Source organism: Branchiostoma floridae, chromosome 13 (genome assembly GCF_000003815.2).
Source record: "Branchiostoma floridae strain S238N-H82 chromosome 13, Bfl_VNyyK, whole genome shotgun sequence".
Classification (NCBI taxonomy): Eukaryota; Metazoa; Chordata; class Leptocardii; order Amphioxiformes; family Branchiostomatidae; genus Branchiostoma; species Branchiostoma floridae.
The window spans coordinates 16225705-16239503 of record NC_049991.1 but is presented as its reverse complement, the minus strand read 5'-3'; the positions used below and the strand labels follow the sequence as shown (position 1 = coordinate 16239503).

The 13799-nt window shown below is 40.0% G+C and overlaps 1 protein-coding gene across 1 annotated transcript; it reads right to left on the bottom strand.

Moving 5' to 3' along the window:
* Position 1: 1 nt before the first annotated feature.
* Positions 2-11852, bottom strand: LOC118428881 (4-aminobutyrate aminotransferase, mitochondrial-like). The gene is made up of 16 exons (XM_035839126.1): positions 11784-11852; positions 11466-11585; positions 10197-10300; positions 9977-10006; positions 9678-9795; positions 9214-9263; positions 8873-8950; positions 8310-8402; positions 7347-7409; positions 6931-6994; positions 5868-6016; positions 4793-4930; positions 3622-3789; positions 2568-2714; positions 2001-2112; positions 2-538 (listed from the first exon to the last, which is right to left on the bottom strand). The coding sequence occupies exons 2-16, from the start codon at positions 11527-11529 to the stop codon at positions 405-407; spliced, it is 1512 nt and encodes a 503-aa protein (XP_035695019.1). The 5' UTR covers positions 11530-11585; positions 11784-11852; the 3' UTR covers positions 2-404.
* Between the last annotated feature and the right edge of the window lie 1947 nt (positions 11853-13799).

Below are 13799 nucleotides of genomic sequence, written 5' to 3'. Positions count from 1 at the left end.
ATAGGATGCAGTGTGATGGTATTCTTTAATGAGAAAATGATATACAAGTTTCCTTGTAATGGACGGACACATATCCACGTACATTGTATACGTGTACCATTTAGGATGTTGTTGCAGGGTATTGTGTAGTTAGATATGGTGATGAGATCACATACTTAGAACAGTGTTAGAAAGTTATTATCATATTTCACTTATCAATCATCTGTAAAAGCTTTGGACCAAGTGCTTTTATCCTGAAAATATTAGCACTTGTCGAAATGGGGAAAATGGAATTCCAGACTTAAAGTGGAGACTGTTTTAGGGTACTAGTATTGTATTGTGTGCCCTTGGCTTATCCACGTAAAGGACTGAATAACAGTTACCAAAAGACTGAAAAGTTAGTTTCGATGATGAAGTTGGGAGAATCACGTCCCCAGTGACTTCAGCTCCAGTGCTGTGTCCTCCAGGATGTCCAGGAACATTCTGGCGTGGTGCGGCTGGAAGATGAGCGCTGGTCGGATCCGAAGAGCCTTCGCTCCACAGCCTGCACACTGCACACCTGCAAACCATAGGGCCTTTATCAGATATTGAATGTAGAGCATTAAAGTTAAACTAAAGCCACACAGTGATCGAAATATTTCTTTTAGCCATCTTGTCCTGGCAGGTTGCGCCATCAACATTTCAGGTTGTCCCTCTTTAAAGTTGTTACTTTCTTAAAATCAGCTACTTAATACTGTAAATGCATTTAAATTCCCGGGGATTTAATTTCGCGATAGCGGCAAAAGGACGGTTTGCGGTGGTTTTAAGTTCGCGGTAGCACCATGCACTGCACTTAATGCCATGGAAAAATTTTCACGGTGGTTTTAAGTTTGCGGTAAATTTGCAACGCAAAAAACGCGCACATAAAACCACTGCCAAAATTTTTGCATTTACAGTATCCATTATTATTTCCTCCAGTTACATGTACATGGATAAAATGTTTTATCTGATCAAGAAATAAATTCAAGATTTTATGCACCTAGGTGTGGGGTTAGTGGCATTCCAATTGCAAAATTTCAGGTTGCGCACTGCGCTATCAGGGTTTAAAATTAAGTTTCGCCAAGCAAAATGCAGTTGCATTTGCAGGTGGGTATTTCAAGCACTGGACACATCAACTAAATTTCATAGTGTTCAGATTGGACAGAATATTGCTGATCCATGGGATCCAGGGATAACATGAATTCAAAACATGTAATCAGGTTCTTTTGATGAAATATTTTAACAATTTCACACAACAAAGTGTGCTTCTTGAGTAGTTTCAACTGAAGTCTGTTTTTCATCCCGATAGATCTCATCTTGCAATTCTCTTGTCAGGTTTGTGCCTTGGAGCAAACGTATTGCTGGAGTAATTGTGGGTGGACTCACATGTTTCTTCAAGGCCAATTCTTTCTTATTGGCTTATTGGCTTCTCTCTTTTTGAATTATCAAATATCAGAGAACCAAGGGAGTAGATTGATTCTGGGATTACTTTTGCTTTGGGGCTTTTCACTATTTGGGACCTTGACATCAGTTTTCGACAATCTACTGCGAAGGTGTCAAACACCAAAGGTATTATGAAAGCTGTAGCTGCCTCTCATAGGTGTGGCCTATATGAGTTCCTTCTCTTGCAGAAAATAGACAATCATGAAGGCAATCACACTGACATCATCTGGGGTACAGAAATAATCTTCAGCCAACCATGAACTTTCTGCAATAACTATCATACATGTAGTAAGTTTTCCCTCAAGAAGAAACTAATAGTACTAGTTTTTGCATCACCCCTATACACAGTACTCCCTCTTGATGCATTCATACTCTTCACACACACAATGAGACACCAACACAAGTGGGCGTGGACACCCTCAAGAAGAAACTACCGGGTAATACTAGGAGTCATGTACTAGGAAGAATAGTAGGCAGTTACTTTTGACCAAAGGTGGTGGCATTATAGTTATAGTACCATTTAAGTCTTAGACTCACAAGGCTTCATATTCAAGACTTACCTTTGTTCCTTAGTGTTGCTACAGCTCTGTCTCTGGTCGAAGTGTTTGGGAAGTCAACAGCACAGAAGGCCCCTCTTCCACGAGCATTAGAGAAAACTTCAGCATGTTTGTCCTGAGAATGGATACATTTACAGTACAGTAACTATATTTGTTGACTTTTATGACAGTGCTGACTTTTATGATTACTTCTACATATTAGTAACGGCAGACCTAGACCTAGACCTTTCAGACTGTAGTGTATCAATCTGTACTATTAAAATATAACATTATATAACCTATAACATTTACTGTTGGGTATTCATTAGCTTTTCCTACCAAATTTTTTAATTCTTATCCTGCAACAACTACAATTAGTTTTAGAATGCCATTGTAATTATTGTCTTATATGTCTTTCAAATTATCTTATTTTCCAAAATATATGAGAGTGATAACATCATGAACCACAATAAGCAGCAAGTGTACATTGTGAATAATGAAAGTTTTTTTGGATACTAATGATTAGGAAACATGGAAAGTACCCAGTACATATAATCAGGTGTGATCAGACATGATGGTCTTGTGACTCACCTGTATTTTCTCCAGTCCTTGTAAGATCACCTGTCCAGTCTCTGTCATGTTGTCCAACAGCCGATCTTGTTGAATCACGTTCAACACTGCTTCCAAAATCACCAGCTTGGCAGGATCTCCCAGCCATGTGTTCATGATCCGCATGGCCTAGTTTGTGCAAGAAATAGAAAAACTTCTTTTAGTGTTCTTTTAATAATTGACTTAATTTTAAGGATGACATACATGTGTACGCGCATTTAAAAAAGACTGGCCACACTGACCCCATAGCATCCCTCCATAGTCAATAAGAATTTAATGTTAATTTGCCAGAGGATCTGCTCTCCAGGGGAAAAGGCACATGGTCAGGCAAGGGGCCACAGAGCCCTTGTTCCCCTCTTTAAACAAGAATGGCAATAAATACATAATTAAAATGACAATGATTGTCTCTTACATTGTACATGTGCATGTTTACTGGAGGCAAACATAGGACAAAGCAAGCCTAGAATTCAGTCACTGGCCTTACTATACATACAACAACATTATAAAAGTCCTTTACATTCTGCTAGACAATCGCCTGGACAATCTGTCCGGCGCCAATGGCCACCACTTCTGGCAACTAGCCCAGCTGTGCTTATGCAATACTTTCCGCAGGTTTCACAGATGAGTTTGGTTGTTTGGCATGGTTCATGTCTGATGCACCTTCCATCAGACTCCTATACTCATCAGACACTAGATACATGTACATATTATCGAACACCAGCAATCTAATTTTCAAAATGGTAACTTTCAAGTTCTTATACAGTTCAGGCTCTCACGGGGAGAATTGTTCCCAAAAGCATTCACCGCTTCTTACAAAAGTTGCAAAATTACCTTTGCAGCAAATGCATGATTGCATATGCTGTTTATACATGTAACTGTTATACCGTTCACAAAGTTCATATGGATGCTGGAAACTTCACTGTATTACATGAGTCTTCTTTTGATTCAGTCTCAAGTTCAACACAGCTACAAAATGAGATCCTCAGCCTTGTGCCTGCTACCAATAATGTTCTATGTGAATTTAAGCTTAACGCACCCCTTTTGGCCTGAACTCCTCCTTGAAGTACAGCCCTCCGATCACCATCTTCTTGGAGAAGGTGACGATGTCCGGAGACTCCTCCAGGCCCCAGTGCTCGTGTGCCCACATCTTCCCTGTCAGACCCGCCCCAGTCTGCACCTCATCAACAACAAAGGCTGACCTATTCTGTGGTGGACATAAAATAGCAATGGTAATTTTCAATGATTGTAAATTCAAACCGGCAGAAGTACAGTATCAGTAACGTTAGGGTTACATATTTCCACAGTAACGTTAGGGTTACATATTTCCTGTCAGACCTGTACCTCGTCAACAACAAAGGCCGACCCGTTCTGTGGTGGACATAAAACAACAATCAATTGTGACCATTTTCAATTTGTCAGAAGTACAGAATAACGTTAGGGATACATCTTCCCTCAGGCTGTCAGACCTGCTCCAGTCTGTACATTTTGTACCTCATCACCAACAAAGGCCGACCCGTTCTGTAGTAGACATGGCAATCATGGCAATTTTCAATTTACATTTTGAAATCAAACTGGCAAAAGTACAGTATAACGTTAGGGTTTGATCTTCCCCGTCAGACCTGCCCCAGTCTGCCCTTCATCAACCACATAGGTCGACCCATTCTGTGGTGGACATCAAACAACAATCAATTATGACCATTTTCAATTTATATTCTGAAATCAAACTGGCAGAAGTACAGTAAAGTTAGGGTTACATCTTCCCTGTCAGGCCTGCTGTACCTCGTCAACAGCAAAGGCTGACCCGTTCTGTGGTGGACATCAAACAATCATGGCAATTTTCAATTTACATTTTGAAATCAAACTGGCAAAAGTACAGAATAACGTTAGGTTTACATCTTCCCTGTCAGACCTGCTCCAGTCTGTACATTTTGTACCTCATCAACAACAAAGGCCGACCCATTCTGTAGTGGATATTAAACAAAAATGTCAATTTTCAAATTTGTTGTGAATTCGAATCAAACTGGCAAAAGTACGTTAGGTTTACATCTTCCCCGTCAGATCTGCCCCAGTCTGTACCTCATCAACAACAAAGGCCGACCCGTTCTGTAGTGGACATAGATGAATAACTCCGATCCTCACCTCCTTAGCTAGTTTCCCACCATAGTACTGATGAAAAAAAAAAGATGATGAATAACTCAGATCCTCACCTCCTTTGCTAGTTTCCGCAGCTGTCTAAAGAAGCTGTTGGAGGCATGGCGATCCCCCCCTTCAGACTGGATGGGCTCCACCACTACCCCAGCTACCGGTCGGCCCTTGTTCTTGTACTCTTGCATCAACTGAAACACCTGGAAAATATGGTTTTACACTTTTTAAAGATATAATGAACAATTCTTAGCAAAAAGGTCACAAAATTATTTGTACAAATCAGATAGCCATGAAAAGGCAGAATAAGATTGGTATTGCTTAAGTGTTTATGGCCAGCATAGCTCAAGATACTTGGGCAATGGATCTTTCTTACATATATTTTTGGTGTTTAGGTAGGTGTTGGCAAAACAAAGGACAAGTTCTATGGTTGACCACCTAGTGGCTGCCTGTGGTACTGCAGCAGAAATTCTTACAAGTTTTGCTTGCTTGTGTAATATGATGTTACAATTTTTTTTCCTCATGATTGATATATATATATTTATATATATACAGCTTACTTAATGACAGGGTATGAAGAAGCCCTAATGGATTTAATTGCATTTACCTGTAGTACACCTGGTGGTATAAACTTTCAATCATCATCAAATGTCATTTGGTCAGCTTGAGGCCATTTTTTTGGTTGCATGGGATCACAGATCCTGAGTGGCGCATCATTTCGTATTTTGGTTGGCGAACCTCCCTCTCCCCCCCTCTCTCTCCCTCTCTCTCTCCCTCCCCCCTCTCTCTCTCCCTCTCCCCCCTCTCTCTCTCTCGTTCTCTCTCTCTGTGCCCTGATCAACGCTAAAGGAGCATTCTCAACCTTAGTTAGTTTGTGCCACATTCACCTATCCTCATTGCCCTCAATATCCAGATTCTGCTGGCCTACCCCCAATGTCTCATGTAAGACTTTCAGTACAAGTCTGTTCTCTAGCAACACACATCCTCTCGTGTTTGCACTGGCACTGCATGTAATAACGTGTAGCCTGACATGCAAGCGTGGCCATGGGACATAAAGATTTGCATTCTGTTCACAGCAGAGCGTACCCTTACTATTTATTTTTCATTCTGGTGATTCTTGGGTGTGGCTGAAACAGATACCTTGTCCAGACACCTCTCCTCCTCCAGCCTATTTTCCTGTGCGTTCACATCTAAAGGATGCTTGGTGACAGGGAAAGGTGCGATGGGCCAGTCCAGTACCGGCATGTCCACCTTGTGGAGGGGTGCTGAGTGGGAACTACTCAAGCAACCTGCAAGCACACCAACACCATGTCATAGGTAACGCCGGTGTACCTTTATCTGTGGGGTAGCCTTTATCCGTAGTTTTAATAAAATAGGGTATTTTAAGGGATACCAAGTCAACGGATGGTGCTTTCAAGCTGCAACATTTTCAAAATAAAAGTCCTTCAACTTGGTATCCCCAAGGTTACCCTGTGGATAAAGGTATTAATAAAACTAGCATTACAGTTTTTTTCCTGTTTCCTGTCTTTTGATTGACAATTTGCAATTTGCGTCTATTGATTCTTGCAGCTATTATGAGATAAAAGGGATATAATCATATGATTACTTCTAATCAAGGAGGTATCTATCTAGGACGTCCTTGATCTAATTGTGATAATTACTATGATCCTGTCTGCAGATAAAAATTAGATACTTCTTATTAAAGGGGATAACATGGTAAATTGGAGGCTAAGGAATGACATTACAATACCCTGCATGTGGTACAGCAAAACAATTACATGTATTTAAAGATATTTTCTTTCTTATTGTCTTAGGGATGTAGATTCATCTGATCATCTACAGTGTGTCCTCATGTATTCCAGATAGAGGTTTACTCAATGTCATGCAAAGAGAACTTTTCCCAGGCACAGGGAGTTGGTTCTGAAGTTACCTTTCCTAAGGAGTAATTTGGAAGGAACTCCCGGGTTTTATGTAGTGGTACGGTGGCATAGTTTTGTCAGTTTATTTGTTGTGATTTTTCTTCAGTTTTGGGCTTGTATTAATGGTGGAGAGTGGAGACACTGGTGTCACCTCCAAAAAGAGGATGATCTGAACTGAACTGATTAATCATCTACGTTCAGGAATAATGATGATCACAATGTGTTACTGTCATTAAAAAAATTCAATCTTTTAAAAAGAGAACTTGTATGACTTGACTATATACCTATGGTTCTGCCATGGAATCCACCTTCAAAGCCAAGTATGGTCAAATTTGGGCTACCTGGCTCCTGCAAATACATTTTGTACATAGTAGAAGTGAATGATATACATGCAAACCATGTAAACTTACACTTCACGTATATTCTTTTAAATCTGCATGAATTAAGGTACATTAGAGTCATTCTGCCAAAAGTCATCAGCATCAGCATGATGCTAATTGCTTTAGGCATTATGCTTGGGAAGCAACACAGTCTGGTAATTTAACTTGGGATGCTGAAGGTTTATCCACTTTGAGAAAATTAATCAGGACACCATCTGGCCATGCTGGCAAGATTTACATGTTTTTGGTTTCCTCAGTTTTTATTTCAAGTCAAAAGTTTTTGATGCAAATCCTTGAAGTTTGGCTCAGAAGTTACTCACTTCATGTCTCATACACGACTCCAGTTCTTCTTCTGTGGGGATTAGACTGCCTCTCTGTCTAGCCTAGGAAACATTTTAAGACAAATGGTGTTAAAACATGGCATGCATGCAGTATCAGTTACTGAAAATGGATTGAAGTTACTATATATGCAGTGTTTTAATTCTGCAGAAAGGAGACGATTGAGTGTTTGCAATAGCACTATAATCAAATACTAATGGAAATAATACTGCCACACACAGGTGCCACATTTATAGGAACGGCCAGTTGGAAACCACCTACTTAGAGGGTGTACAGATGGACAGAACTGGCACCTGTGACACAATATGATACTGTACCCTATATCATAGGACGTATGTGTACGTGTGTACTAGCACGTAGACAGGGCGGTTGGCAGGCAGACAAAAATTTCTGCTGTCGTTTTCAGTTTTCAGTTATATGTTCAATGCAAAAACAGTGACTATACTCCACAAAGTTTAACTTTAATGCATTTACAGTACATGACTATACATTGCTATTCATATTTGCAATTTTTCTTTAAGGCTACTAGCAGCCAAAATTTGAGAGCATACAAACTTTAAGGCTTCAAATGTGGATTCCAAGGCAAAATCATTCCGTGTTTTCTATATGCAATGATCTCTATTTGGACTATGAGCAAAGTGACAATCATGCATTATACCTTACATGTACACTCATTATGGAGATTTGTACGTGTGTTTTAACTATTTTCATTGTTTTTGGAAATTTGAAGTTAACTGGAGTGATTAATGTACAGTCAGAAGGCTGGAGTACTACTCATGAAGGTTTATTCAACATAAAACATGGTGAGTACTGGGGTAAAAAAATTACCATGACAGTTACAGTAGGAACAGTAGGCCATGGTAATTGCTCATTGACTCTTGACTTTAGGCAGCCCCAATTGGGAATTCTGAAATTGGAGAACAGAGGCAATCAATTATCCTTACCCTGTACCAGAAGAAGACAGCCTTGAAAGCATTCTCATTAGCGCAGGTGCCACACGCCATTGTCTGCACCTGACAGAACCCCGGTGGAGCCACCTGTTGGTTGGGAAGGTCATGTCAGGTAAATTGGCACGGACAAGTCATCGTTTTTGTTAGCGTGTACACCAAATGGAGGGTCCAACAAAAAAGCAATTATCTGGTGAAAATAGCAATCAAGATACATGTGAAATATATCCTGTGGAACGTAAGAATTACTGTGATGGGAAGAATACTGTGCACACTGTCTTCACAGACTTAATCCAACTAACCATGATTTATACAGCTACAGTAAGCCTTTACAAGTGACCATCTGTCTTTAGTGGGAACTTTTGGGGGTCCCATAGATTATTTTCCCAATGACCAAAGCATGAAGAATCCTGTAGTATACAGCAAGTTTGACTGTACACTGATTGCTACTGGATTCCCACAACCACAGAAAACAATTTCCTGACGTCTGATACGTGTACTACCCGGTAGTAACCCCGCCGCTGTCAGCTCTTGCATTTAGAATTCTCAAGAATGCTTACCTGCAAAAGCTTCTGCAAAGTGTCAGGAAAGTCAACAGGGGGTAGTACTCCCAGCGCAGGACGGTTCACAAATGCACTCTGGATAAACATAGATAAAATCCTGAATAGCGTTTCTTCTATAATGGTGAATTATAATGCATGTAGTGTTGCAACATAATATGTGTACATGCATGTACATTTCCGGTTTTAAAGTACTAGTGTTCCACAGTTGTTTGTGGTGTCAGCATAACCTAGTATAGAAATGAAAGCTCAACATATCCTGGCATGAAAGATGCATACAAATGTTGATTTGTTACATACTACTTAAACTTTGTGACATGAATGATGAAAAGAAGACTCACCAGGTTGTTTTCGTCAGTAAGAGCCGAAACAACGGCAGGGTGGTTGTAGCCTAGAATGTAAAAAGTTTGTATCTGGATATCCTGGACCTACATGGCATTGTAGAAAAACAGTCACGAATCTATCTGTTTGTTGAACTTAAGAACATAACTCTCATTTAGCTAACACTTGACTGAATGTGCTAGAAGAATGTAGTTTTACATTACATTTAGAGGCCTAATTTACTATTCAATGTAGCAACCCTGTTGGATATCATCTTCGCTGGGTATATCTAGTCATTGGATTCAAATTCTGTACAGGGTTTTACTTTAGGCCCTATAGCAATATTTTGTACTTGAAACATGTATAACAGTTAAATGTTTTGTCTTTTTGTGATCTGTGCTTATCTCGGTTGGACTGACTCGTTGGGCAAAAATGTACAATTAAGGTCTTTATTCATTCATTATTCACAAAGGCATAAAGATACCCAGCGGTAGAGAGGCTATCTGCATGTACACATCCAGAAGACGGTTGCCGTCAGCATCCACCAGCCAGTTTCCTCTGCTCTTCTTGAAGTCACAGAAGAACTGAACCGCCTCCGTGTTCTGAAAACAAGTCGTTGGATATTAAATAATTAGCAAATTATTAGATTTATACGCAACTGTAATGTCCTAAAAGTCAGAAATATCAGTGGATGGTCGAAAATATATCGAAATATCGAAAATCAATGGAATTTGATGTTCACAAATGCAGGAATTCATCAAAGTTGAGCTTTATTCATTTCACCTGAATGTTGTCCAAGGACTTCAGCAGCATCTGTAGCAAAAACCAAATTCGTCAGTGGTACTGATTTAATTATAGGTCCTCTTTTTCCCCACAAGGTTATCTATGATTCCTATTAAATCCTGGCCACTATTAAATTGATGTACCATATGCTATTCATTAGGCAGTAATTGTATCTATTCATCTCAGATATATTTTTCCTTAGATCTGAAGGTTGTGTGACCTTTGAGCGAGGCCCTGGAACCTGTGTAACAACATGTGGTCCATCGTAGTCATAGTCGTCTGGTAACAGCTTCTGTTGTGCGGATTGGGCCAGGCACCTGGCTGCTGCAGTCGAGGAAAAAGATACAATAGGAGCCAGTTAATTGCGTAATAGATTAATGCACACTTCTGTTAATTGCCAAATCCCAAACCGGTGCGGTCCAGCTGGATAACTTCACATTATCACACCAGCTGGATAATTGCACAAAATATGTTGTCGAATAGGCTGTGCAATTAAACGCAACGTGACCGTTATCAGAAACACAAATTTTCCTAAAACTAACTAATTCTTTTGCTGTTGCATTCAGACAGGCAAGGAGATATACTATGGCTGACTTGATTGTAAGGTTTCTTCAACACAATCAAGAGTTGGTACCTACTCTCGATTCTGTTGAAGAAACCTTACCTTACTGACTTTTTTTGGGCACCAATAGTAAGAAGCCGAGGCTCCTAAGACAGGCTGTGTTAGAAATTAGGGGCTTGTAAACTGATCAGAAGTCTTCATGGGCAATGCCTACACATGCATGGTTGTTATTCCAACTTATAGGTATGCTTCATATCTTTAAGCAATTTTCACATTTACCAAATAGCAAATCAGATTCACTAAAAAGTACTTTCAAGTCAATATATATTGGATTTTCCTTCTGGTACCACAGCACATGACCATAATTACTTTAATGATATCAATGTATACAGAGCTAAAATAGCATATTTGCTGAGCCAAAAATCTGTGTCACCCCAAGTTAATGTGTAAGTACAACGTAAACATGGTGTGTTTGGTGTAAAAGGGGCAGTGGTATCACAGTCGAGAGTTACAATACACTGGCACATTGCTGCCATGAAAGACTGGAGAATTTCCACTACTATTTTTTACATGTGTTAATGTTACTAGTAGTTGAATGCAAACGTCACCGGGCATAAATTACGCAACTGAGTAATGTTTTTCATAAAATCTCTTTCATGGAGGTATGAGGTCGCCGAACTCTAGTTTTTTTTTCACTCTTTGTTGCCATATCCCTGTTGGCCAAACTACTTAAGCCCGGAGACGGGAATTTTTGTCACATGTTTTCAATTGATATTTTATCCACCATCGTTCCAGCTATCAGAATGCTATGACGGTCTCCTTCATCGTTTTGATTTTGATACTGCTGACCCCCCCCCCCCCAAGAGATTGAAATGGAATAGTCCTAAGGAATTGGTTTTAATTACATACACCGACTTCATGGCTTACCCGGTTTCCAGAGGGTGTTGGTCCGAGATAGGAGCTGCTTCAGTGCAGCCATAGATATTGACATGTCCACAGCTGTCCAGCAAAAACATCCAGTGGTAATAAATGCTCTCTTCTTGAAAACTGAAATCACAACATGACAAGTAAATAACTTAACGTTGCAAGTGTCAAAACGATTACGTAAACAAACGGTTACTTGCCTGGAACGACAGATCACTTAATGACAAACACGACAGTAGATCCTCCATTCTGTATGTATCACAACATTTCAAAACATTTACCGCTACAAGTCTTAAAATATTCTCATGCTTAACAACACACCTGGCACGCCCCCTCCAGGTGATCGCCAGGTAAAGCAACAGGTAAACCCGAACCAAAGTTCACCTGGACTGAAACAACAGCGGGCAGTCACGTGACCGGATTAAGGTCGATAACCATTCATTAGGTGATCAAATACACATGAACAAATGTAAACATTGGGTAAGACTGGGCAGGTACGGCCGTTGTTAACAATTTACAGTGGTTTACGTTGTTCTTAACCTCATAGATTGTTTTCAGCTGTGCTGTCGTCACGCCAATGCCGAGCAACAATGTCAAAGTACGCGTGTGAAAACTAGCGATGGCAATGAGATCTGAAAACCTAATAGATACAAAGGTTTGTGCGCCTTGTGCCCCTGTGGTCTTTTCCTCCCCATAGTTTGATGATACAGTTGACAGCTTCACCCTTGCTCAACGTTAATTTGAAATGGTAACAGTTAGTAGAGACTCTTATTGATGGCTACTCAGCACCAAGGACAAGCCATTACATCACACAGTTAAGACCATAGTCACACACGTACAAGCTCAAATCATAGCATTTCGATGTTACTATTCTTCAGGTAGCACATTGTCATTTATGTCAATGCCGAGCGACGATATCAAAGTACGCATGTGAAAACTAGGGATAGCAGTGTCTGAAAACCTAATAGATACGAAGGTTTGTGCACCTGTGGGTCTTTTCCTCCCCATAGTTTGATGATACAGTTGACAACTTGACCCTTCCTCCTCGTTCATTTGAAATGGTGGTAGAGGCTCGTATGTGATGATTGTTCAGCACCAAGGACAGGCCATAGACACATCACACAGTCAAGCCCATAGCCATATACGTACTAATGCAAGCCCAAATCATATCCTTCGTTATTACTATTCACAGTGATTCACATTGTTCATCAGCTAGGTAGCACATAGCATTTATGTCAATGCCGAGGGATAATATCAACTGAATACGCGTGTGAAAACGGGCGATGGTAGCGAGTCTGAAAACCTAGTAGTAAAATAACCATTTTTTGTCACATTGTGCCACTGTGATTCCTTTCCTGCCCATAGTTTGTTGATACAGTTGACAACTGCTCCTCGTTGGTCGTATGGTCCATGGCAGAGGCTCTGATGCGATGGCTATTCAGCACCAAGGACAGGCCATAAGCACATCACACATCACTGTCTATAGTCACGCACGTATTAATTCAAGCCCATTTTCCAGTATATCTATACTATGTAATCGTATGTATCAAGTGTCACTAGTATCAAGTGTCACTAGCATCAAGCTACACCACGGTCCAAAAATTATGAAGTCGACTGGAAAAAAATCATAATACGCTACAGCTTTGTATTTGCTTTATCCATAAACTATTGCCCACTTACTTTATCTTTCAATGCTTAATGACATGGACAGCTTTTTCTTCCTAACCTAACAAGCAATACTGTGTTTAATCACCATGCATTTCCATACGAAGAGATTTTACACTTGTATACACTAAAATGTGGACGGTCTCAAACTACTGCTAAGCACTGCGATGCAACTAAGTAGTCTGATATTTGCAGTTCAGAGTTTAACGTTTAACTGTCATTTTGAAGGACTTGATACTTGTTGTCGCATGACATGTATGTTGTCATATCGCATCATGTCGTATGTTGAGTTTCCATAGAGAGCTAACCATTGTTATAAAGCATATTTAGAATGTAGTCACAACACCGTGGCTACGCCATATAGTATGTGGGCAAAAAATATGTCCGATATTTACAGTTGGTAGCTTCTGTCATTTTAATCATTCTACATCAAGGACACTAAAGACGTCATTGTAATTGGAGGATACAGGTTGACACAAAAACACAATAAAACACGTTTTTCTTGGTATGATAAGCCCATAACTTTGAGTTTCCATAGAGAGCTATCCAGTGTTATAATTTTGTTAGAATGTGGCCATTTCACCGTGGCTAAGTTATGACGTACAAATGTATGTGGGCGAAAATATGTCCGATATTCACAGTTGGGAGCTTCTGTCATTTTTAACTGATTTA

Bases quoted from the DNA above. Each gene is read 5' to 3' on its own strand.
- LOC118428881 (XM_035839126.1), bottom strand. From the start codon at position 11,529: ATGTCAATATCTATGGCTGCACTGAAGCAGCTCCTATCTCGGACCAAC. The intron at 7,410-8,309 runs GTAAGGATAATT...AATGTTTCCTAG, and splicing joins CTGTCTTCTTCTGGTACAGG to GCTAGACAGAGAGGCAGTCT. The intron at 3,790-4,792 runs GTGAGGATCTGA...TGTCCACCACAG, and splicing joins TGCGGAAACTAGCAAAGGAG to AATAGGTCAGCCTTTGTTGT.